Here is a 22,659-nt window from a genome sequence, read left to right as displayed (position 1 = left end):
ACGGTTTTGCTTTCACAAGAGGCACGTATGTGATTTCGCGAGAGGCACGGGCGTGCCTCTTTCGAAAAGGGAAAAAAACCGTGCTCCCGGCTCGGTTATTCGCCTGGTTTTTTTCGTGAAAAAAAAGTTTGTCAAAACCTATCAACATGGGATCTAGTTTTGAAGATCTCGACGCGAGAAATCCAATGATGAAAACGGTTTGACATTTGGACACACGATTTAAAAGATAAAACATTTTAAATAAACGGATCTACGAAAAAAGAGAAAACTCCCAGGTTGCGACAAGTGGCATGCATATGCGCCACTTATCGCGATCCGGGAAAGTGAAGTTGTTTGCAACGAGTACTGATTTCGTCCACCTTCCCTCTCGAGCGGTGGATCCCCTTCGAACCAAAATTTTCGAAGAGGGCCGAAACCTCCCGCCCTTTCCCCGTTCCCCCCACCCCCGAGCGGCGGAGCCCCTCCCTCCCCCCTCCCACGATGCCTCCCGGCGGCAGCGCGATCCGCGTGCTGAACGTGGCGGAGAAGCCGTCGGTGGCCAAGTCCGTGGCGGAGATCCTGTCGCGCGGGGGAATGCAGTCGCGGGCGGGCCGGTCCCGCTACAACCGCGTCTTCGAGTTCAACTACGCCATCGGCGCCCAGGCCTGCCACATGCTCGTCACCTCCGTCACGGGCCACCTCATGGAGCTCGACTTCGACGACCGCTACCGCCGCTGGTACTCCTGCGACCCCGCCGAGCTCTTCCACGCCCCCGTCCGCAAGGCCGTCCCCCAGGTACCCCTCCCCCGCTCGCGCATTCCGCCGAACAGTTGGGGCGCGCGGCACCGCGGCCTGTGAACGGTGGCATATCGTGTTGCCTTTGACTGGTTCAGGCATTCGGTTGGGGTGCTTCGTGGTATACATGTGCCCGCGTCTGTGGGGTTGGTTGCGTTCAGCACATAGGAAATATATGCCTTTACGGGAATTTCGCCGAGCAATGAATGTGCGGAGTGTTGTGGTGTACTCTACCTTGACTCCCTTAAGGATTTTCTGGGCATGCTGCTACTGAGGGTGCCCTGAGTGATAGTATCAACTGATGCCGATGCTGTTTTTGTTCATGCCACATTGCTACTCTTTGCAAGTAAATTTGTTAAATCCCACATCAGGAGCAATTTTTTCAGAGTTGAATGGATGTGGCTTGGTATCGATCACCTTTTTTCATTTGCTCAACCGCAAACTGTTTATGGTCACACACATGTATGCGATGCACCATAGGGCTGTGGTACTAGGAGGGGAACACTGCAGGCTAAACTTGTGAATTGTTATTGCGGACATATTCGTGTACTTGTACTGTTGTTACTGGAAACCGCGATCAACCCCCTTTGGCAGAAATAGTGCTCATAGGAAACAGGTTATAATGGAATAAAAGTTTACCTACAGCTTCATTTAATTTCTAGCCCTTATAGGCTTTGGAGCAATATTTTCATACATTAAAATGTAAAAAAACTGCAACTCTGAAGCTCATGCAGCAAAATGCGGAAGCCAAGCAAAGTACCGAAAGACCTAAGAAGAAACATGAGTACCAATGGTTTACACCAGTCATGTGGGTGTCCTCTCCTCCAGGCTCCAGCTTGATCTTTATTCTCCCATTCCAGCACCAGACAAATTTATACTGCCTCCTAGTTGCTTGAAACAGTCATAACAATGCTTAAGCTTGCTGGCTGATATTGTTTGACATTGCTTCATGTCCAAAAAGGGAAAGCGCGTTATGTCTAATGAAAGCTGGATGCTGAGGACCTGAGAGCATGTATTGTTTGGTGCTCTCCGTTCATCAGCTGCATTATTTGTTTTACTTTTGGTTCACTCTTGCGTTTTTTCGAGACGCAAGGCTATTGCGTTTTCTTCAAAAAACTTTTGGTTTGCTCTTGGTACATCCTTCTCACTTCTGAGTTAATCGAGGAATACACAACCATGGTCAGGCTTCACTGTCAATATTCAGTTATCTATATTCGCTCAACACGTTGTGAACACACTGAGATTACCTTGTATTTTTGTTCAAAGCTATGATGGGTGTGACATGATCATGACGTTAGTATAAGCTAAGTTTTTCTGAACTCGAGATCTATTGATGAATTTTGTTTTTTGAAGTGCAGGATAAACAGGACATAAAGAGAACATTGGAAGAGGAAGCTAGGACCTGTCAATGGCTTGTGTTATGGCTTGATTGTGATAGAGAGGGTGAGAATATCGCATATGAAGTGGTTGACATTTGTGCGGGCGCCAACCGTAATCTAAACATTTGGAGAGCTCGTTTCTCAGCTTTGATTCCCAGGTATTGATTGCTCCAGATTAATGGACCGTTTCCGTTTGTTTTTCTGTTATGGAAAGATGGCATATCCATTTCAGTTCAATTGTCTTACAAATTGAACTGCAGGGAAATACATGAAGCTGTGCAACATCTCGCCAGACCCAACAAGCTATTTGCTGATGCTGTGGATGCAAGACAGGTTACTTCAGTTTTGCATCTGATTGTCAAATTGTCATTGATGCTTAATATTCTTGTGTGCCAACTATCAACTCAAAACAAATACTACTCCCTCCGTTCGGAATTACTTGCGCGGAAATGGATGTATCTAGACGTATTTTAGTTCTAGATACATCCATTTCCGAGACAAGTAATTCCGAACGGAGGGAGTACTACGATGCCAGCAAACAGAGAGCCATGAGAATATTCTGACGCTGTGCCTTTGTACTAATTTTGTACAAATAAACCTAAAAAACACTTAAAGATGCTAGTACAAACTATCCTGCTAATATTCTTCGTTTTTCTCCAAAAGAATAGCATTAGCACTCCTCTTCTCATCAAACGAATAAACATTTGTTTGCGCCTTATTGCTGTCTTCAAAAGCACAGATAATAATAAGAATTTTTGTACAGGAAATTGACCTTCGCATAGGTGCCTCCTTCACTAGGTTTCAAACAATGCTGCTAAAAGATGCATTTGTCCTTGATGTCAGTGGGGAAGAAAGGAATATGGTTCTGAGCTATGGTCCTTGCCAGGTACCTCACTATATAATATTAACTGAACATATTGAATGCATATGCATTATTATTCCCTGTCTAAGATTTTCATTTCATTCCAGTTTCCAACTCTAGGATTTATAGTTGAGCGTTTCTGGGAGATACAAGCTCACGAACCTGAAGAGTTCTGGACAATAAATTGTTCTCACACTTCAGATGAAGGCACCGCGTCGTTTATTTGGATGTAAGATTTGCTTCAGCCGTCCTGAACTTCAATTAGAAAAGTTTTGTGACATATTCTTGTTTGGCAGACGTGGCCATTTGTTTGATTACTCATCCGCTGTTGTGATCTATGAAATGTGTGTCCATGAACCAATGGCAACAGTGAGTCCTCACATCTTCTGTTTCACCACTGGTTACAATATTAACAATGATGGACAACTTTAATGACAGATCAGAGGTATCTATTTTTAGTTGTTTTATTTTATTTCTACAGGTACAGAATGTCAGGAATCAGGAGAAACTAAAATACCCTCCATACCCACTAAGTACCGTGGAGCTTCAGAAACGTGCTTCTAGGTGCTGCAGAATGAGTTCAGAGCACACAATGAAGGTATATTAGAAAAACTAAATCCTTTTGGTGTCTTCGTTTTTCTTAACAGTTTTGCTAGTAAAAAATGCATAGCTCTATTTCCTAATTGATTCGTTTGCTGAACTCTTGTGCTATTCATACCAGGTGGCTGAAGAACTTTACCAAGCTGGATTCATTAGTTATCCCAGGACAGAGACTGATAGTTTCTCTCCAAACACTGATCTGCATGTCAGTTATGAATGCTAGCGTGCCTTGTCCATGTTTTTATTCATTGTCCTGATTCTGCTTACACATTCTTTCTAGATTTATATCTACAGTGTTGCACTTTTAACATATTTTACATGATATTATTTTGTTCCATGAAGGAAACCAAATTCTAAAGAACATGTAATCCTAAAAAAAGGAACATATTATAAAACAATTTTCTCTAGTGAATGTTAGTTTGGAAAAAAAGTAGCCATGGTCTCATAGGCATAGTTCTCCTGTTTTCTTTCCGTTTGACCTGACGTAGATATATGTTACCACCTGATGATCTTCATTGCTGAATAACCGTAAGAAAAATATAAAAGGCATCTCCGCTGTCCAACTCATACTTGCGATGAATAAACATTTATTTACTCTTAAGTTGTTATTAATTTTCATTTGCTCATCCTGGCATGATTGCCCTGACATGGGTTGCTCCCTTTTACTTAGGCAATTGTACGTGAACAAGTGGATCATCCTGATTGGGGAACGTATGCCCAACGTCTTCTGAATCCTGAAGAAAGGCTCTGGAGAAATCCCAGCAATGGTGGTCATGATGACAAGGCACATCCTCCTATTCATCCAACAAAGTTTTCGACTGGTGAAAACAACTGGTCTCCAGATCACAAGGTACATAGCACTACCAAATAGAAGAGAAATATCTATCAGTCTCACATCAGATTATAGTAATTTTTCAAATCTGTTGTTTTTATGCTCCGCAAATCTAATAATGTTTTCCATGTCTGTTTCTGCTGTCCAGAAAGTGTATGAGCTAGTTGTTCGCCATTTCCTTGCTTGTTGCTCCCAACCTGCAGTTGGAGCCGAGACAACTGTGGAAGTTGACATTGCTGGTGAACAGTTCAATGCATCAGGGCGTGTCGTACTTGCTGTGAGCATCCTCAAATGTTTCTATCATCTTCTATTGTTGCTTACGTCTAATAATCTACTACCCATTTTTCAACAAACATGAAACTTGTCATGTCTCCTTATTCTCTGGCATGGAAGAAATGTTATGATATCAGTAATAAAGTAACTTTACCCAATGTACAGAGACAATGTAGCTGTAATACCAGTTTTACCGATATAGCTGAGAAACAAGCATAGAATAATGTATGTTATCTGCAATTACCTAATATTCAGAGGTGATGTCGCTTTAGCTGATTCCCTTATTTACTTAATGTTGACGTGGTGATATGTTTTGGTTGTTTCTAACATATGAGCGTAGAGCTGGGAAAGCTCATAGAAAATAACTTCTTGCAATTTTGTTTATGATATAATATTTTCTGAAAAAGGGACACAAAGGGGAATTATATTTCTCAAAAATGAATCCGATAACCAACATGCAGTTTAACAATAAATGTGTGACAAATAGTTGCTTCTCCTTGACGCTGATTGGTACTTAGGTGGCTTATTAGTAAACAGGGCCTTATGCTAGTACAGAGAAATGCTCTGCCCAGCGAACCCATGCAAGAAAAGTTATTTATCTTATTATTACTAGATTTATTAAACTGTCACCAAGGTTTTTTGGTCCAGTAAGAGTCATCCATTCTCTTATACATCTGGGATGTGTAAAAGTTCCTTTTTAATAAAAAACATTTATACTTTCTCCGTAGAAAAATTACTTGGACGTTTATCGTTATGACTCATGGGGTGGTTCATTACTTCCAACATACACCATCGGACAGCAGGTTTGCTACATTCTACCCTACTTCTATTCTACTCCCTCTGTTCCAAAATAAGTGTCGTGGTTTTAGTTCAAATTTGAACTAAAACCACGACACTTACTTTGGAACGGAGGGAGTATTTGTTAAAACATTTCCTGTTAGTTTCTTCGTGCCTCCTATGCAAGTTGAGATAAAAAAGAAGTCCCAGTATGGGAAGATCTTCCAGAGGTCATATTTTGAGTTGAAATCTTGATACTTGTATGCTGTTGTAAATATTGGTGACGCATAGGAAGGTTGCAATATATATTGTAGCATATCAGTCAGTATAATGGGTATGGATTAATTGCCTGATATCTGGCAACTCTAATATGTAGGGATCAATTGCTTATCAATTCCTTCAAAAATGATTATGACCTTGAATATCTTTTTCCTTTTAATTTCAATGCAACAATACTTTTTAACGCCAATACAAAACCTTGCAGTTTGTTCCGACGTCTTTAACACTTGATTCAGGAGTAACTCGACCACCACCTCTTCTTGCTGAAGCTGACCTCCTTAGCTGCATGGATAAAGTACATGAATTCTTCTTGTCTTCTATGTTTACTCTTTATTACTCTAAAATGCTAAGTTGTGCAAATGTCTGACTCCCTTTGGTGCTATTTCCAGGCAGGAATCGGCACCGATGCAACGATGCATGAACACATAAAAAAGCTACTTGACCGTTGTTATGCAACCAAAGATGCAAATTCACGTTTCTCCCCGACAAATCTTGTGCGTTTCATGCCATACGAAAGCTCCACTATACCATTGCATGTAGCATATATGCTGTTTAAATGATTTTTATGGCTATAATTGTGTTTGTTAATAGTGTGTTCACAATATAGCACCTCGTGGACCTTAGCTTGTTTAGCAACCCAGAAGTGTGCTTAAGAAGTCTTTGCCCGCACTTTGTGAAGTGCCTCCTTAGCCACACTACTAAGTGCAACCTTTTCTTGAATGATATATTCAAAACACAGGAGAGAAAATCACATAATTCTCATCTTGAATACTCCCTCCGTTCCATATTAGTTGTCGGCTTGTCGCTGATTTAGTACAACTTTGTACTAAATCAATGACAACTAATATGGAATGAAGGGAGTACTTTGCTGTGGAAACTCCATCGCTTCCGTACGGAAGCCACTCTTATCATCAGTAATCTATGTAATACTTTTGATATCTGAAAGTAAGGTGCTTTTACATTTTGCTTATGTAAAACATGCTTAATTTCTGAGTAAATAGCAGAATCCAATTCATATTAATGCAAATGTGACGCCTTCTGTTAGATTTCCTTCCCAATTAGTACTCATCATGTTTTTTACAGTCAAATTTTTTATTTAGATTTTTTAATTGGGAATGGATAGCATTTCTCCAGTGTGCAGAAAGTAACAGTTCTTCCATTGACATGTTTTCATTGTTTTTTGTGTGTGTAAATGTAGGGGGAGGCGTTGGTAATGGGTTATGATGAAATGGGGTAAGCTAATTCTCATATCTATACCTTTTCAAAAAAAAAGATACACCTCTACCTTTCAACTTATATTGGATGAAATGTACCTAGTTCCTCAAAGAAACTCAAAATTTTAGGTATGAGCTTTGGAAACCTTATTTAAGAGCAATGATGGAAGCTGACATGAAATCAGTTAGTGTCGGTACAAAGAGTAAAGCGCAAGTACTTGAGGGTTGTTTGCAGCAGATGAAGGCTTGTTTTCTGGATGTAAGTTGTAGTTTACTGAGCATTCCATGGTTGTCACCAATTGAATTAGTACAGTCCCACCCAGTTGCTCTAAATTTATGTTTTGTAAGTTGACCACTTGGTGATCATGTAGGCAAGGGCAAACAAAGTGAAGCTCCTTGATGCAATGGGAACATTCTTTGCTAGGTTTGGTGGATCCCTTTGATTTCCTTCTTTTCTTGCTGCACGCTTATAGCTGCACTTTGACTATTTTTCTTTTCTAGGTCAAATAGACCTATCAACGAGACACAAAATACCATTGAAGTTGTAAGGCCCTGTGGTGCATGCAACGACTCTGAAATGTTGCTGAAGCGAAGGCCGGTAAATTGTCTTCCAGTGCTTCTTTTCATTTCTTCAGGGAATTGGGACGTGTCATGCTTGAGCTTTGCTTTTCTTGTCCCAGAATGGTGGTTTTATGGTTGGCTGTCGGGGCTTTCCTCAGTGTAGAAATGTAGTATGGCTGCCCGGGTCCCTTGCAGAAGCTGCTGTGACGCAACAAATTTGTCCTACCTGCGTTCCAGGTGATCATTAGTTCCCCATTTTTTGCTACTGTGCTACCAGTCTGGCTTATGTTTGCATGGCCTGAATATTCTGTTGTTTCTCTCAGTGAAATGATAATCCACCGCATTTACAGGTCCTGTTTATAAGATCCAATTTAAGTTCAACCGAAGGGATATCCCACCAAGTTTCGATGTTGATCACCTAGGTATGTTATCTTAACTTAAACTGCAGTTTTATACCCGTTTTAGTTAACGTGGTATGACTTACCAGTGCTTAAGGTCATATCATGACATATCTATCCTTTACTCTGATAGGTTGCATTGGTGGATGTGACGATGTACTCAAAGAGCTTACAGAGATGAGTAGATTTCAACATCATAACCAGACTACGACGCCAGGTATGGATGTTTGTCCTCATTGTCTGTTTCATACATGGGCCGCCTGTTGTGCTTGTCCGTTTACAGTTCTACTAAATAAAGGTACAGTGTGTGGCAGTGTGGAGCTGAAATGAACACAGTTTTATGCTTACTTTCTTAATAGGAGCTTCCAGTTTTCTCTCATAAAGATAAAATGCTAAGCATGCTTGTTTTCTGTTCTTGCTTCTGTTGTATCCATGTCTTACTTCTCTGGACGCATGACTATAATGGCCACTCATAAAAGCTTATTTTGTGACAAATTATATTACTTCACAGCAAGAAGCCAAAGCCAGACTCAGACTACATCCACGAGTGGTGTAAGGCAGGGGGCTCCAAGGCAGGATTTACCTACTGGTTCTCGTTCAACGGGGCAATTTGCTAACCAGCACACACCTGCTGTGAACCCCCAAGGTTTCTGTTCACCCCCCAAGTGTCTCCATGGTTTGTTTTTCCAAATACATGACAAACATTCATTTCATTGACGCTTATTTTATCATCACATGACTTTGCAGGGAGAGGTCAAAGCCAGACTCCAAGTGCTGTCGGAGTAAGGCAGGGGACTCCAAGGCAGGATTTGCATACTGTTTTTCGTACGGCCAGCCAGTTTGCTAATGAGCAGCAGACACCTGGGGTGAATCCACAAGGCTTTCGTTCGACCCACACGGGCCTTACCCAAAACTCAAGAAATGCATCATCATCAGGTATGTAAAGTGCTACGTACTTCTCTATTCTTATCCAGAGCTGGTGCCTTAATCTTCAGTGGTTTTCAGGTGCAGGTCAAGTACTCTGCACTACATGTGGAGAGGCCTGCATAAATCGAACGGCTAATACAGAGGCGAACAGAGGGAGGAAGTTCTATAAATGTCAAAATCCTGGATGCGGCTTCTTTGTGTATGCTGTCTTAACTCCTTATTGTGCAATATTTTGTCTGTGGCATGCATAAGTACCTGATACAAATTAATAGTCACAAACTCACAATCAAATCACTTGATCTTACTACCTGAAACCGTGGATGCATGTAGCACTACACTGCATATGCAAATGCAACTAGCTCAATTAGGGCAATCACTACTTATGTAGAGTTTCTTTGCATATATGATTGCTGAAGGCTTGCATCAAGTTAAAAGTTGGCGGCCATCAACTTTTGTTAATAGTTATGCTCGCTCGCTTGCTTTGGTAGCGGAAGGCTTGCACCAAGTTTAATAGCCCAGGAGTTCTCTTGCCTGACGCTCTGTACTCTACATACAATGCAGATGGGAAGACGAGCTGGATAACGTGGCGCCCAGGGGCCGTGGGCGCGGCAGCCGCGGTGGCGGCAGGCAAGCATCTGCATCGGCAGGTCGTAGAGGCGGCGGCCGAGGCAGGAGGGGCCGGGGCAACACCGACGCCGACGGCATGACGTTCATCTCAGCGACCGGCGACACCGTGCACGGCTGCTGCTTCACCTGCGGCGACCCTTCCCACTTCGCCAACGCATGCCCGAACAGGGGGCGATAGCACAGATCGGCGGCGTTAGCACGTACATTTATTATCGCTACTAGTGCATCCATCATAGCCATGTTAGTGATGTGACGGTGCTGCTGCTCGTAAGCTGTCAAGCGAAGACGGATGCGTGAGCCCGTGTCAACTCACACACCGAGACCTGCAAACACGCACGAGCCGGGGGGAAGACCATCATAACGCGAGAGGAAAAAGGCACACTTGCTCAAACTTAACGCTAACAAATGTCACAGAGAAACCAACGCTTCTTCCATGGCATGAAGATCGGAATGATGGAGATGCACCCGTGCGCGGTGAGCTGCGGTGCACGTATGGTATGCAATCCATCCAGGTAGGAGCATCTCCACCCGTGCCCCCACGACGCCCCCCAGGAGCCTCTTTTAGCACCGGCGACATAAAAATGCCCCAGCCATGCCCCCACGGCCTCATTTTTCGCTGGATTAAGCAAAAAATACAGCCGGCGCGCGCAGGGCAAACCCAGGAAGCCGGGGGGCAGCTGGGGCGCCGGCGCTTAACTTTAGTTGCAAAAGGCCCACTGCCAGCCTCTCTAGTCTCTCTCTCTTGGCCAAGCCCACAACGTGCCTCCCCTGCTGTTGCCCGCCCTCGCCTGTCCTCTCCGTGGCGCGTCTCCCCTGCTGGCCCCTGCCGGTCCGCCGCGCGCCGCCGTCTGCTCGCATGGCTCTCCTCTCCGTCGCCGGAGGGCCGCCCACGCCAAGCCGCCCGACCGCCTCAGTCGCGCCGCCGGCACGACAGGCGCTCCGCCCTCCCTGGCCATGGCTCGCGCGCATGGCGCCTTCCTGCTGCAGCTACTGGACTTGCGCACCACCGAGGTCGTCGCCGAGCTCAGGTACCAGGAGGTGGGCACGGAGGCCATCGACGCGCTCGTAGAGCCGGTCGGGCATCCCCAGCCCCTCGTCGGCGGCCACGAAGGGCATGCCGTCGTACTCCACCACCGCGCCCACCCGCTCGAAGCAGTGCCGCCACACGTTGCCGTTCTTGACGCGACCGCGGCCAGGGCGCGCGCCGGTGCGGGCAGGGCGCGGGGCACTCGGTGCAGCGGCAGCAACCAGGCAGAGCAGCAGAGCTGCAGCGACAACGATAGGGAAGCAGGGGAGGAGTTCGGCAGCGGCGTACTTGGCCTCCGCCGCAGGGCTCCGGCGAGGCAGCCGCGTACTTGGCCTCCGCCGCCAGGAACGGACGTGCTTGAGCTCGTCTTCGATGCCGCCAGGTCCCGCGCCTCTTCTGCATCAGGTGCATGACCCCTCTCAATCTCAGACGAGCTTAGCTCGGCCAGCGGCGCGCCCTGGTCCCCCTCGCAGAGCGCGGCCACCACCTCCACCTCCCGCGCGGCGAGCGACTCGAGCCGCCGCGCCAGCTCCGGGCGCGCTTGAGCTCCTCTTCGACGCCGTCGTATCGTTCTTGCCGTGTCCTGGTTGCCCAGCGAGCCAGGCGTGCAGGTCGTCTTCTGTGTGCGCCCCACTGCGACCGCTCCCTGGCACAGCGCCGTGAGCGGTCTTCATCTCCGGATCCACGCCGTCAAGGGGCTCGGCCATGGCGTCGAGCGACCACCCGAGCTCGTCGACGGAGTACCCGAGCAGCTCGATGTAGTCGCGCACGGCCATCTCCTCGCGTGCGTGGTTGGACAGGGACGCCAGGCCGGCGACGGCCCCAACGGCGCTCACGGCCTCGCCGAGCGTGTCACGGAGCGCAACGCGGAGGATGGGCACAGCCTCGCTTGGGGAGTTGGGGATGGAAACTGGTGGAGATTTTTTCATCCCCAGGCCAAAGTTTTCGTCGGCAGCCTCCCAAGCGGCGAAAAAAATGCCTTCTGGAGGCTCAACGGCTGGAGATGCTCTAAAGCTCTTTCCGACGGTTCCAACCCTCGTTCCCCATGAACTCCATCATCCACCCCAAAGTCTCTAGTCAAAAAGGTGAAGCGGAAAAAATGGATCATGTCAGCACCTTTTCTCCCTCGCCCTATTACCATCGGTAAGCAACCACTGTTTTCGTCGGGTCGCTTTCGTGATGCGTGACCACAGCATTCACCGGACGCTAATAACCTTTTCGCTGATGAATGATGGGTGAGGCCGTTAGGTGTGACCGTTTGTTTCCCTCGGTGACTTGTCAATCATGCACTCTGATGTAGCCCATCTCACCTGCAGCTCGACTGCTCGACGACTTTGAATGCGCAGCAGTTCCTCTTAAAAAATGTTAAATTTGGGTTAGTTTCCCCCCTAATCATGTTCAGTTGACTAACCTTTTTTTACTTTACCTAGTGATGATGAGTGAGACCAGAATATATACACGAGAGGGGAGGAGAGGAGGCATTGAAATGTATGCCCAGGTAGGTAGGTTCCACACCAAACGGTGTCGGCAGGCGGCATATCTACAGCTTTGCAGAGATGCTTCAGCAGGAGTACATTACCTTGATCGATCGGAAAGATTCGTAAAGAGATGCTTATTATACGTATGTATGTACGTACCTGGAAAACCTTGGAAGCGATGTTTCCATGATCGGAAAGACTCGTAACGAGGACGACACACAACCGATCCATCCATCCATCAAAGTAACCTAGCCTAGCTCCGCTTGCTAGCTTTTGTGGCCCCATCATTACCCATGTACGCCCACCGGTTAGCATATATGCTGCAGCGGCAGTGCAGTGCAGCTAGCCTGCGTGCATGTGTTGCCACTGTACGTACATTCCTCTGCATGTGTTGCTACTACAAGCTGCTATCATTACGTATTTGTGCTTGCTATAAAGGAAAGGAGGCTTTAAGCTTCTTATTATGCCCTAATCTCTCTCTCTCTCTCTCTCTCTCTCTCTCTCTCTCTCAGACACGGACGGAATTGTATTAACAAGGGAAGCTTCAAGTTCAAGATTCCGAAAACAGCAATATGCTAAGAGAAAGATGTACTCAGTACTACTCCATGTTATAGAGAATCACTGAAAGTCTGAAAGCATGTCCAGTCCGCAACAAGGAAAAAAACCAGTAGGATGGCAACTGATCGACCGAAGAACTGGGTGTCGGATGGCTAAGAAACAAGCGGTCCAAGCTATCAGAAGAACCATCAACCATGGAGGATCGACCATCGGCACGCGATTGATGATCGCCTGGGCCGATGTCCATCTGTGATCAATATGCGAGGGACAGATGGTTTACCTCAAAGAAAACGCGGTGCCTGCTCCGATCCCCAGCTTGGCCAACAAAACAAGCTGCAGAGATTGCCCGTCGTCTCCGATGGAAGAAGGGTTGAGTTGGGGGGAATGAAGCCTGGTCCGAAACCGCGCGCGCACGCCCGCCGCCGATCGATCCGTCGTGCGAGCCAGGTCTCCAACCAGACAACATTCCCCTCAACTGCCATGCACCGAACCGGAGGTAAGAGAGATATGAGAGAGGGAGTAGGCGATCTAGACAGAGATAGAGAGAGAGAGAGAGAGAGAGAGAGAGAGAGATCATATATATGGCCTCATGTGCACGCTTGGTGGCGCCAGAGAGGGAGAGATGTAGCCATGAAGCCACAGCTTGTCTTGTAAAAGCGCGCTCGCGAGGCAAATGGCAGGACGCTAGCCGCTACGCCGCTTTTTCCAACCCTTATGGCAGACGAGCTGCCACATGCATGCTTCTTTGATTCGCCGCTTGTTGCTTTCACACACCACATATCCCATAAACAACAAATGAACCTGATCAATTAAGCCCTACTCATTCTTGGTCATCGATCGACATAAACTAGGTACCGAGTGCATTCTACTTCGTCCGTTCCAAATTAGTTGTCTTAGATTTTTTAAGATACAAAAGTATGTAACACTAAAACGTGTCTAAGTTTAGTGCAACTTTTACCTTATTTAAAAAGGGTTTTTGTAAGCATCAGTCAATTGAGATTTTCTTAAGACTCGGTCGATTCATTTCTAAACTGATTGCGACTTAAAAAAACTAGGTTGATTGAACGTGACACTTTTCTAAACTGATTGAGACTTCAAAAAATCTCACTCGATTGAGGCACGGACAGACCCAAACCCTTCCACTAGTAGAAAAAGGGCCATTTGTCCCGGTTCATAAGGCCCATCTGTCCCGGTTGGGGAACCGGGACTAAAGGGTCGTTACTAATGCCCTAGGCCTTTAGTCTCGATTCTTATACTAACCGGGACAGATAGGCCTCCACGTGGCCGGTGCTGCGAGCCCGGGCAGGAGGCCCTTTAGTCCCGGTTGGTGGCACCATCCGGGACCAATAGGCATCCACGCGTCAGCTGTTCCGGGGCTAGGGTTTTTGTTTTTTTTCTGAAGGGGGGGGGGTTGGATTTGGGGGTTTTGTATGGTTAATTAAGGTGTTTCATATATTGTGTTAGGTAGCTAATTAATTAATAAAGAGAAGTGTCCTCTCTTATCTCCGTGCTTGGTCGACGCTACGTATTATACGTACGGAGAGGCCCTCGACACGCTAGCTACTAAGAAAATGAAGGAAACCATTAAGTACAGAAGTTCGTCATGCATACCGAGAGAAGTGATCAACCTCTCCTTCTCCGAGAGATTGGTCGAACAACAAGTTTTCGTATTATCTATCCGATGCTACTGGCTACATACATATACAATATGTAAGATCTCTTACAATTCCCTAGCATTTGAAATCAAGTTCCACATGGTATTCTCCGGCTTTATTGATGACGTGGTCAAGAAAGAATCCCGCCAATTCCTCTTGAATTGCTTTCATGCGATCTTGTGGTAGGGGTTCATTCCGCATCTGCCACGTCTAATTTGAAGAAGGGGGTTAATACATATATATGAATGAAACTCAACAGAAATGATGGTGTAATAAAATGAAATTGTGAATATTATTGCTTACGCACTTAATATTGTCTTTTAGAGTAGCCCCGCTTATCTTTGCAAGTCGCGTTGTAAATGAACTCGCACACGTAGTATCCACAGTAATCATTCCCTTGTTCTTGCCACAAGCACTTTACGAGAAATAGAGGTCAATCAAACTGATAATGAAGCATTATAAATGGCATTGATGAAAGTAGCTAGAATCAACGGGAGATGCACACAACTAGCTAGCTAGTAGTACTTACTTTCGGGTATGTATATCACAGCTCCTTCGGCAGTCCCGGAGCTTCCGCGGTGAACTTTTTCCAAACCCTGCAAGACAAAGAAAACAATTATTACTTGAGGTATCAGGAAATGAACAAAAAGTTGCCAATATGGTGCGATAATGATCGATTGAACTTACTTGTTGAGAATTTTAGTCATGTCCGCATAGGTCTCGGGATCTTTTTGTCTCGAGTCTAAGACGGTTACTAGTCCCTGCTCAAGCTTAATCTCCAGGAGAATATAGTGGAAGCTGTGCACGCATGCATAACTCATTAATTACATTACTATAACCTCGCTCGAGTAATAAGGGAAACCGAATATGCACACGACAGTAACACTCACTTGAAGTTGTAAGGAAAGAGTATTAAATCTTTGTTTTGATTTATTATCAATGATTTGAGCAAGTTGGCCTCGGCTTCTCTGGCGCTCTTTTTAACCTGAAATTCGTCTATGAGATTTGTGTTAATGAACCCAATATCATACATTTCTGCTTTTCTGCACTCGACGATCTTCAATCTGCATAATATAGTGAGGATAATTATAAATACATGCAATGAAAGAGCTGAGCTATATATAGAGACTTAATGACAGAAGTAGTACTTACAGACAGTAGCAAGTGACCGTTAATTTATCGAGGGCCTTTTGATTGAAGAACTAGAAGAACTCCTCAAATGGAACATACAACAGATCAATTCCAACGAGGTCGTGCTCCTCTTGAACTCTCAGATACAAAGTATTCGTTCCCCCAGACTCTCTGCAGGTTTTCATGTACCAATCATGGAATCTTCGCATCATCGTTGTTAGAGATTTTTCATCTTTGACGAGAGGCTTCCCGTACTCGTATCTGTGTTCGTCCACCTCCAAGAAATCATAATGTACATCGTCGGGCAGGTAATCTCCAAGATTTTTATAACCGGGCACCATCCCAGGATCATTAGCGACGATGTCGCTAGACACATTGAGCGGGTGGCACGATTGGTTCGCTTGTTCGCCGAGCTGGGCAATTTTTTTCCCAGCCGCTCGTCGTTCTTTTAACCTTTGATCACTTCTAGTACTTCCCGACCGCTCCGCTTCGAGATATACCTTTTCAGTAATGCGCTCATAGTTGGTTTTCGGCGGAGACTTTGGTGGTTTCCTCAGGGCATCGATAGTGCGCTTTGCTTTCACCGGATCTACCTTCTCCTCCGGAGGTGGATGTCTCTTTACTTTCACCCCTTCAAAGAAGTCCTTCACTTCTTTTTCCACGATCTGCTTGTTTTCTTCCACGGACCTCTCGTACGGTAACTTCTTTAGAGGCTTGAGAGGTGGATCGTATTTGTATTGCCTCCCGCCTCTGGCTGTACTGCTAGAAGCCGGAGCAGACGGAGCGGCTGCGGCTGTCTTCTTTCGTGCTTGCTTACGAGGCGGAGGAGAAGGACTACGACGCGCCGGAGCAGACGGGGCGGCGGCGGGTCTCTTCCGCCCTTGCTGGCGAGGCGGAGAAGGAGGAGGCTGGTGGCTGCTCGGGCGCGCCGACGCAGGCGGAGTGCCGCAACGCGCCGGAAAGGAGGCTGAGTGCCCTGATCACTCGCCGGAGGAGGAGGCGGAGTGCCCTGACTCGCCGGAGGAGGAGGAGGAGGAGGAGGCGGAGGCATCCAGTTCGGAAGGTTGATGAGCTCCTTCCGCCATAGGCATGGAGTCTTCAGACAAGAACCCAGCCGAGTCTCCCCGTCACCCGTGGGGTGGTCAAGCTGGAGGTCCTCAAATCCTTCTGTGATTTCATCCATCATCACCCTAGCATATCCTTCTGGAATCGGCCGGCAGTGAAAAGTTGCGCCAGGTTCAGGAGGTGCAACAGAGCCAACAGCCGCCTTGACTTTCAATTCCATCCACTGCGTCATAAGGTGGCAATGCTGAGACTCCGTGATAGCATCCACGGGGTAGCTAGCACCAGGAGCCGTGAAGACAGGCTCCTGAAGCAGCTCCGTGGAAGCCACGCTGCTTCTCCGCTGAGATGGCGGGGTAGCTTCGGGTGTAGCTTCGGCAGGTCGCGTGCTGCGTACTGCGTCTTGTTCCTCTAGCGCTTGTACCCTTGCATGCAGCGCCTGTAGTTGGGTCAACTCCTTTTTCTTCTTCCTCTCCCGGCGTTTGTAACCGCCTGCGTCGGGAAATCCAGCCTTCCACGAAAGGGAGCCTGGCGTGCCTCGTGTCCGTCCGGGGTGCTCAGGATTCCCGAGGGCCTCTGTGATCTCGTCGTTCTCTCTATCCGGAATGAACGTCCCTTGCTGCGCTTTTTCGATATACTCCTGAAGCTTCTCGATGGGTGTGTTCAGCTGCTCGTTGGTCCAAACGCACTTCCCTGTTACAGGGTCCAATTTTCCCCCAACCCCGAAGAACCAAGTCCTGCAACGGTCTTGTAGGGTAACGCAGCAGAAAACAAAAATTTTCCGACCTACGCACCAGCCCAGGACCACTATGGAGACTGCATACATGGTTTGATCTTTTTCGTTACCGACTCGTAGCGCAGCGGGAAGTAGAGTCGGTGACGATCGGCGGTGCAGATCCCCGCAGCTAGGATTTACAACCTCCCAACCGCTAGGATGTATACCCTCATCTGCTCCTCAGACAGCCCTCCGGGAGGCAGTCGAACAGCCCCCCGGACGGTGTCGCGGACAGCCCTTCGGGAGGACCTTCGAAACTCGAACGGTCACTCGGACAGCCCTTCGGGAGGACCTTCGAAACTCGGACGGTCACATAGACAGCCCTTCGGGAGGCACTCACGAACTAAGACCGAAACTACGATCTCTCTACAGAGTTGCACACATACGGTGTCATCTATCCGGCAGGGCTTTGCCGTCCAGAACTAGTTCCTGCCGGAACCCAAACAGCCTTACGGCTCTACGAAACTCTTTTCGTGGGAGGGAGAGAAGAAGCCAGATAATGCATGGCATGTGTATGAGAGCAAGGGATGAGTGTGGAGGGCTGCCCCTCCACCTCTATTTATAGGAAATCCCAAGGGGGTAGGGTAGTTTCACAAAAAACCCAAAATGCACATGAATGAAGTCCTTCCACAAGGACCTAGGAGTGAAACCAAGGAATAAGAGGGTCCCCAAGGGGGGATACCCCATGTGGCCGGCCACACCCCCATGAGGGGCCCAAAAAATGGCTCCTATCCATCCATGTCATCCCCAAGATCTTTTGGAGCAAAGCCCCAAAAGGTGGCTTTCCATAAAGTAACCATAAAGCTGATTTTCACTATTCATGACGACATTTTTCAGCGTCTGATCGAACTGAAAATATTTATGTGGGCTAAGAACATTTCCAGTACCCACTAAAATGATTTTCAACGCGTTCCGAAACAATTCCGATTTTAGTGATTTTTATCTGCGAAACGCATCTGAAGTGGCTCCGGCAGCTCCGGAACATTTCAGGTTTTTATCTCAGAAAATTCCAAAAAGCTTCCAGAATGATTCTGGCATCCTCCAAGAATTATCAGGCATGTGCCGAAACCAATTTGACTTAATGGTGTATCCCGAAACAACTTTTCGGTAAACTTATCCGATGACCTCTCTCTGCGGTACGATTCCGCTGTCCGAAACTTTTCGGTGTCCGAAACTTTTTTGGTGATTTTCTCTCAGACTCCCAGTCTAGTATTCAGCAGATAGATGACCCTTAAGCGTGTGACCCTATAGGTTCGGTGAAGTATAGACATGACCCGGAACCCCTTCCGATCAATGATCAACATCGGAGCCGTGGACACCCATATTGACCCCTATACCCACACGAATAAATATTCGAGTGAACCTCCAGTTGCCGTGTGCTATTCCTGTTGCTTCATGATATGTTACAAATACCCGAGGTGAGACATGTTGGCATTCCCGTGGATCAGCAACTTGTCCACTATGCTAGTTACCTCGTTACCGGTATTGTTCTCTTTTCTCGTTATCGTGTTCCGGCATCCCCGTGATCAAATCACAAAGTGTCTGGCCAGACGATGATGGATACCGTAACACCGAGAGGGCCCAGAGATATCTCTCCATCGTCGGAGGAGCAAATCCCAATCTTGAGCTATCAAGTTACTTGACACACTTTTCCATGAACCCGTAAGCCGCCGTAATAGCCACCCATTTACGGATGACGTTTAACAAACCCCAAAGTTCATGAAGCAAGCATGAAGAAACTCGATACTCTCATGGTCTAAGGAATCATGCAAACGTTAACCATCTCTGTGTTATGTACCAATAAACTTGTGACGAATGAATCTCATAGCATAACATCAATCCGGGTCGATTCAACACAAATGTTCTCTTAACATTGTGCCCTCCAAGTTGCTGGCATAGACATGCCCATGACCAGGAAAACAGAATCATCATGCAACACTTGAGCTAGTCTTAGAGGCCAGACTAGGAATACTTCTTACCGTTTATTATTCCACACATGCATATGAGTCTTCCTCCGAGCCTCGTGGATATTGCAGACTCGAGAATCATTGCAGTTATAGCATGGAACATAAACATAATTATGAACTCGGAGATAAATAATATCATTTATTATTGCCTCTAGGGCATATCTCCTACAGACTCCCACTTGCACTAGAGTCAATAATCTAGCTTATGCTAATGCACTTCACACCTGTGGCACACCAGTGTAAATATGCTTCGCTTGTGGTATAGCCTGATGTCCAATGGATCTGACGACTTCAGTTCCGTGTGTATCTTTGCATGTCCTCGCGTTTTCACGTTTTCACAAAATTCATATTTTGTGCGGACTTGGCTTTGTATGTATGTGAATCACAGGTCGAACCTGGATTCCTCAGACTGAGTTATGGAGCAACTACCTGCAGTAGTGTCCCATTGTCAAAAGCCATCTTGGAACTATACTAAGTTCATGAATGAACTATATGATTCAACATCTTCTTTGTCGCTTCTAAAGCGTCAACATACTTAGCCCTTGTTATAGAATTCGCCACAGTAACTAGTTTGAACAAATTCCAACTAACTGTGCCACCACATTGTGTGTTACACAAAACCCTTAATTTAAATCGAAAATCGCATGGAGAAAAGATGAAGATTGTATCGATGTAACATTTTACAACAAACTCTTCATGATCTCTGCTTGCGAGAAAACCATGTCATCAGTACTTACTCTAGTACTCTGTGACATCTTTCACTGTTGTCCCATGATTAGTAATTTGATCACTTTGGTATCCATACTCGCAACACCTTGGGAGTATCGGACATATCTGGTTGTTTTACATACCATGGAATACATGATTAATCCAAACACAAAAGTGTGTGGAATCATGTATTTTACTCATCAGTGTTTTGGGACACCGAGTCTTGCAAAAACTCTTTCCATGTGACTTTGGCAAGAATCACTCATTGGCGTTTTAAATGCTAAAAGGTTTTAGCATCTTGTCAATATGTATTCATTGCTTAGCCCCATTAGGTAAATCTATCTCCATAGATCATCATGCCTAATATTGAGGCTATTTAGCCTAAGCACTTCATCGAAAAACTATTTTCAAATGAAGTCCTAATTTGTGTCAAGAAATTTATTTCCAATTACCAATGTGCCAAGCACATAAGGTTTTTAGAAATATTATTACGCTCCCACTTACTTTATTGAATTACAAGCATCTTCGTTACCCATTGATGAAGTCAAAACCCCTTTGACCATTTCATCAAAACACGAAGATTCCAACTCCATTTTGCTCTCTTCTGTCCATTGTTGGAACTCTGAAGTTTTCATACCTACTAGCATCCTCTGGATCGACAAATTACTTTGGACTGTATCATATACAAGTCCTAGCTTTCATTTCCATCAGATGGAAATCCTTTTATCATCCATGTTTCATATCTCATGATTGAAATATGTATTAATTGCTAGTTCAACCCGAACCGACTTTAAGCATCGCTACGATGAAAACAACCTCATCGTAGTCAACTCTTGAACTTGTTATTTCAACAAGTCGAGCTTTATGGATAAAACATTTTATCCGTATCAGTTTTAAGTTCCATAAATATTCGTTAGACTCTAAGTCTTCCGAAAGGTGTATCAAGGTTTTAATCTTGAATCACTTATATGGAAACTAACTCGGGTTGTATTGGCATTTAGCCAATTCCGGAGTCAGGGTCCATCAACGCTTCCTTGTGTATCATAGGTATAATGTTGTCTAACAACAATATCTCTTTGCGCACCTGAGAGGTTTGCACGAGCCTTGCCTACGTGGTTCAGCTGCAAGTTCGACCGAAGTTCATACATTTTATTGTAGAGACTTCCGTATCAGATGCAGTAGGAAACTCTGGAATTACTTCCAAGGTCTCTTTCCTTTGATCTGATGACGTAGATACTGTTTATCTCGTCGAGTTGCACTATTCTCCCACTCACCTTTTTGAAAGAACCATTCTCTTTAAAGGCACACCGTTTCGCGGCAAAACTATTTGCCTCGGTATAGTGAGGGAGGAATACCCAACATTTTGGTATAACCTACAAAGTAGCACTTGTCTGATTTGGAATAGGTTTGTAACCTTTTACACAAGCCCCATATTCCAAATGTTAAGAAAAGATATAACATGGTTGGGCGTACCATACCATGGCTTCATTTCAACAGACCCGATGTAGCTCTTTTCAGTGTAAAAGCCGCAGTCTCTAAAGCATCACTTTAAAAGGGATAATGGCAAATTTATTTATGTCATCTTTGACCTTACCATGTCATAAATGGTTTGATTACATCTCCACGGACTTTCCACTTGGATTGGTGTTCCAGGAGGTGCAAGTTTATGAAACCCCTTTCACAACTCATCAGACATTCGCTAAACATGTAACTCAAATATTCCTTTGTGCAATCAAATTGCAGAAACATAATTTTCTTGTTACAATAACTTCTACTTCATTTTTGAGAACCTTTCAAATGATTTCAAAAGATCCAGACTTACGTCTCATCAAGTAAATATCCATATATCTACTTGAGTCATTTCTGAAGATAAATAAATCCACCACTAACAACACTTATCGGACTACACACATCAAATGTATGATCACTAATAAGTTTGTTGTTCGTTCCTTATGGCCCGTGAACGGTATTTTAGTCACTTCACTTTTCGGAGGAAAGTTGCAAGTGTCAGATGATTCAAAATCAAAAAGACTTCAAAATCCATCATAATGGAATTTTCCATGCGGGTTGCTCCAATGTGACCAAATGTAGTGCCACACTTGTGTGGTATTCTTTTAGTCTTGCGACATTTAGCGTCAGTGTTATGGATGTATCATATTACCCTCAATATTCATAACATACGTCCCATCGATGATGGAAGTATGGCCCTTATGTTATTCATAATACTTAACAACAATTGTTGTTTTTATGAACAACTTTTTTGCAACAAACATTGTGCAATGGGCTAGAGTGTATGAAACTCTAAAATGAATTATGAAAAGTAAACCCAGAGGTATTGTATTATTATAAATATTCATAACATACATCTCATTCATAATGAAAGTATGGCCTTTGTGTTATTCATAACATCGAACATAAAAAGTTCTCTTATGAACAACCTTCTTGCAAGATGCCTTATGCAATGGGATAGAGTTTGTAAAACTCTAAATGAATTATGAAAATAAATACAGACGACAATACATCGATGGAAGGTATAGTAACATTTACTATGTTCCCTGTGTATACCTTAACCTCATTTCTAGCTAGTCTTTCAGGCCATAGTAGTTCTTACATCGAGTTGCAACAGAATGCAATCGAGCGGGCATTTTTGTGATGAACTCACAATACCCAAGAATTAGTGATTAACATGTTTAACCATAATTCGCAAGAACTTTATCTTTGACCAGCCTTCTATACATCAAAAACTTGTATGACATTCATACATGAGCTGGATATTCCAGTCTTCTTTCCTTTTG

At 45.2% G+C, this 22,659-nt stretch overlaps 1 protein-coding gene across 1 annotated transcript; it reads left to right on the top strand.

The window, feature by feature from the left end:
* The first annotated feature begins 443 nt into the window (after positions 1 to 443).
* On the top strand, positions 444 to 9,894 carry LOC109751468 (DNA topoisomerase 3-alpha). Its single transcript, XM_020310350.4, has 24 exons — positions 444 to 774; positions 2,133 to 2,311; positions 2,414 to 2,486; positions 2,917 to 3,039; positions 3,123 to 3,244; positions 3,312 to 3,384; positions 3,497 to 3,613; positions 3,737 to 3,820; positions 4,286 to 4,465; positions 4,596 to 4,724; positions 5,449 to 5,523; positions 5,982 to 6,071; positions 6,166 to 6,270; positions 6,975 to 7,009; positions 7,120 to 7,249; positions 7,362 to 7,414; positions 7,492 to 7,588; positions 7,671 to 7,788; positions 7,902 to 7,973; positions 8,083 to 8,166; positions 8,461 to 8,595; positions 8,697 to 8,885; positions 8,955 to 9,075; positions 9,438 to 9,894. The coding sequence occupies exons 1-24, from the start codon at positions 481 to 483 to the stop codon at positions 9,679 to 9,681; spliced, it is 2,922 nt and encodes a 973-aa protein (XP_020165939.1). The 5' UTR covers positions 444 to 480; the 3' UTR covers positions 9,682 to 9,894.
* The last annotated feature ends 12,765 nt before the right edge of the window (positions 9,895 to 22,659 follow it).

The sequence above is a fragment of the Aegilops tauschii genome, chromosome 4, assembly GCF_002575655.3.
Source record: "Aegilops tauschii subsp. strangulata cultivar AL8/78 chromosome 4, Aet v6.0, whole genome shotgun sequence".
NCBI lineage: Eukaryota > Viridiplantae > Streptophyta > Magnoliopsida > Poales > Poaceae > Aegilops > Aegilops tauschii.
Note: the sequence above shows the minus strand (reverse complement) of the source record. Positions and strands in the feature narration are given on the sequence as shown.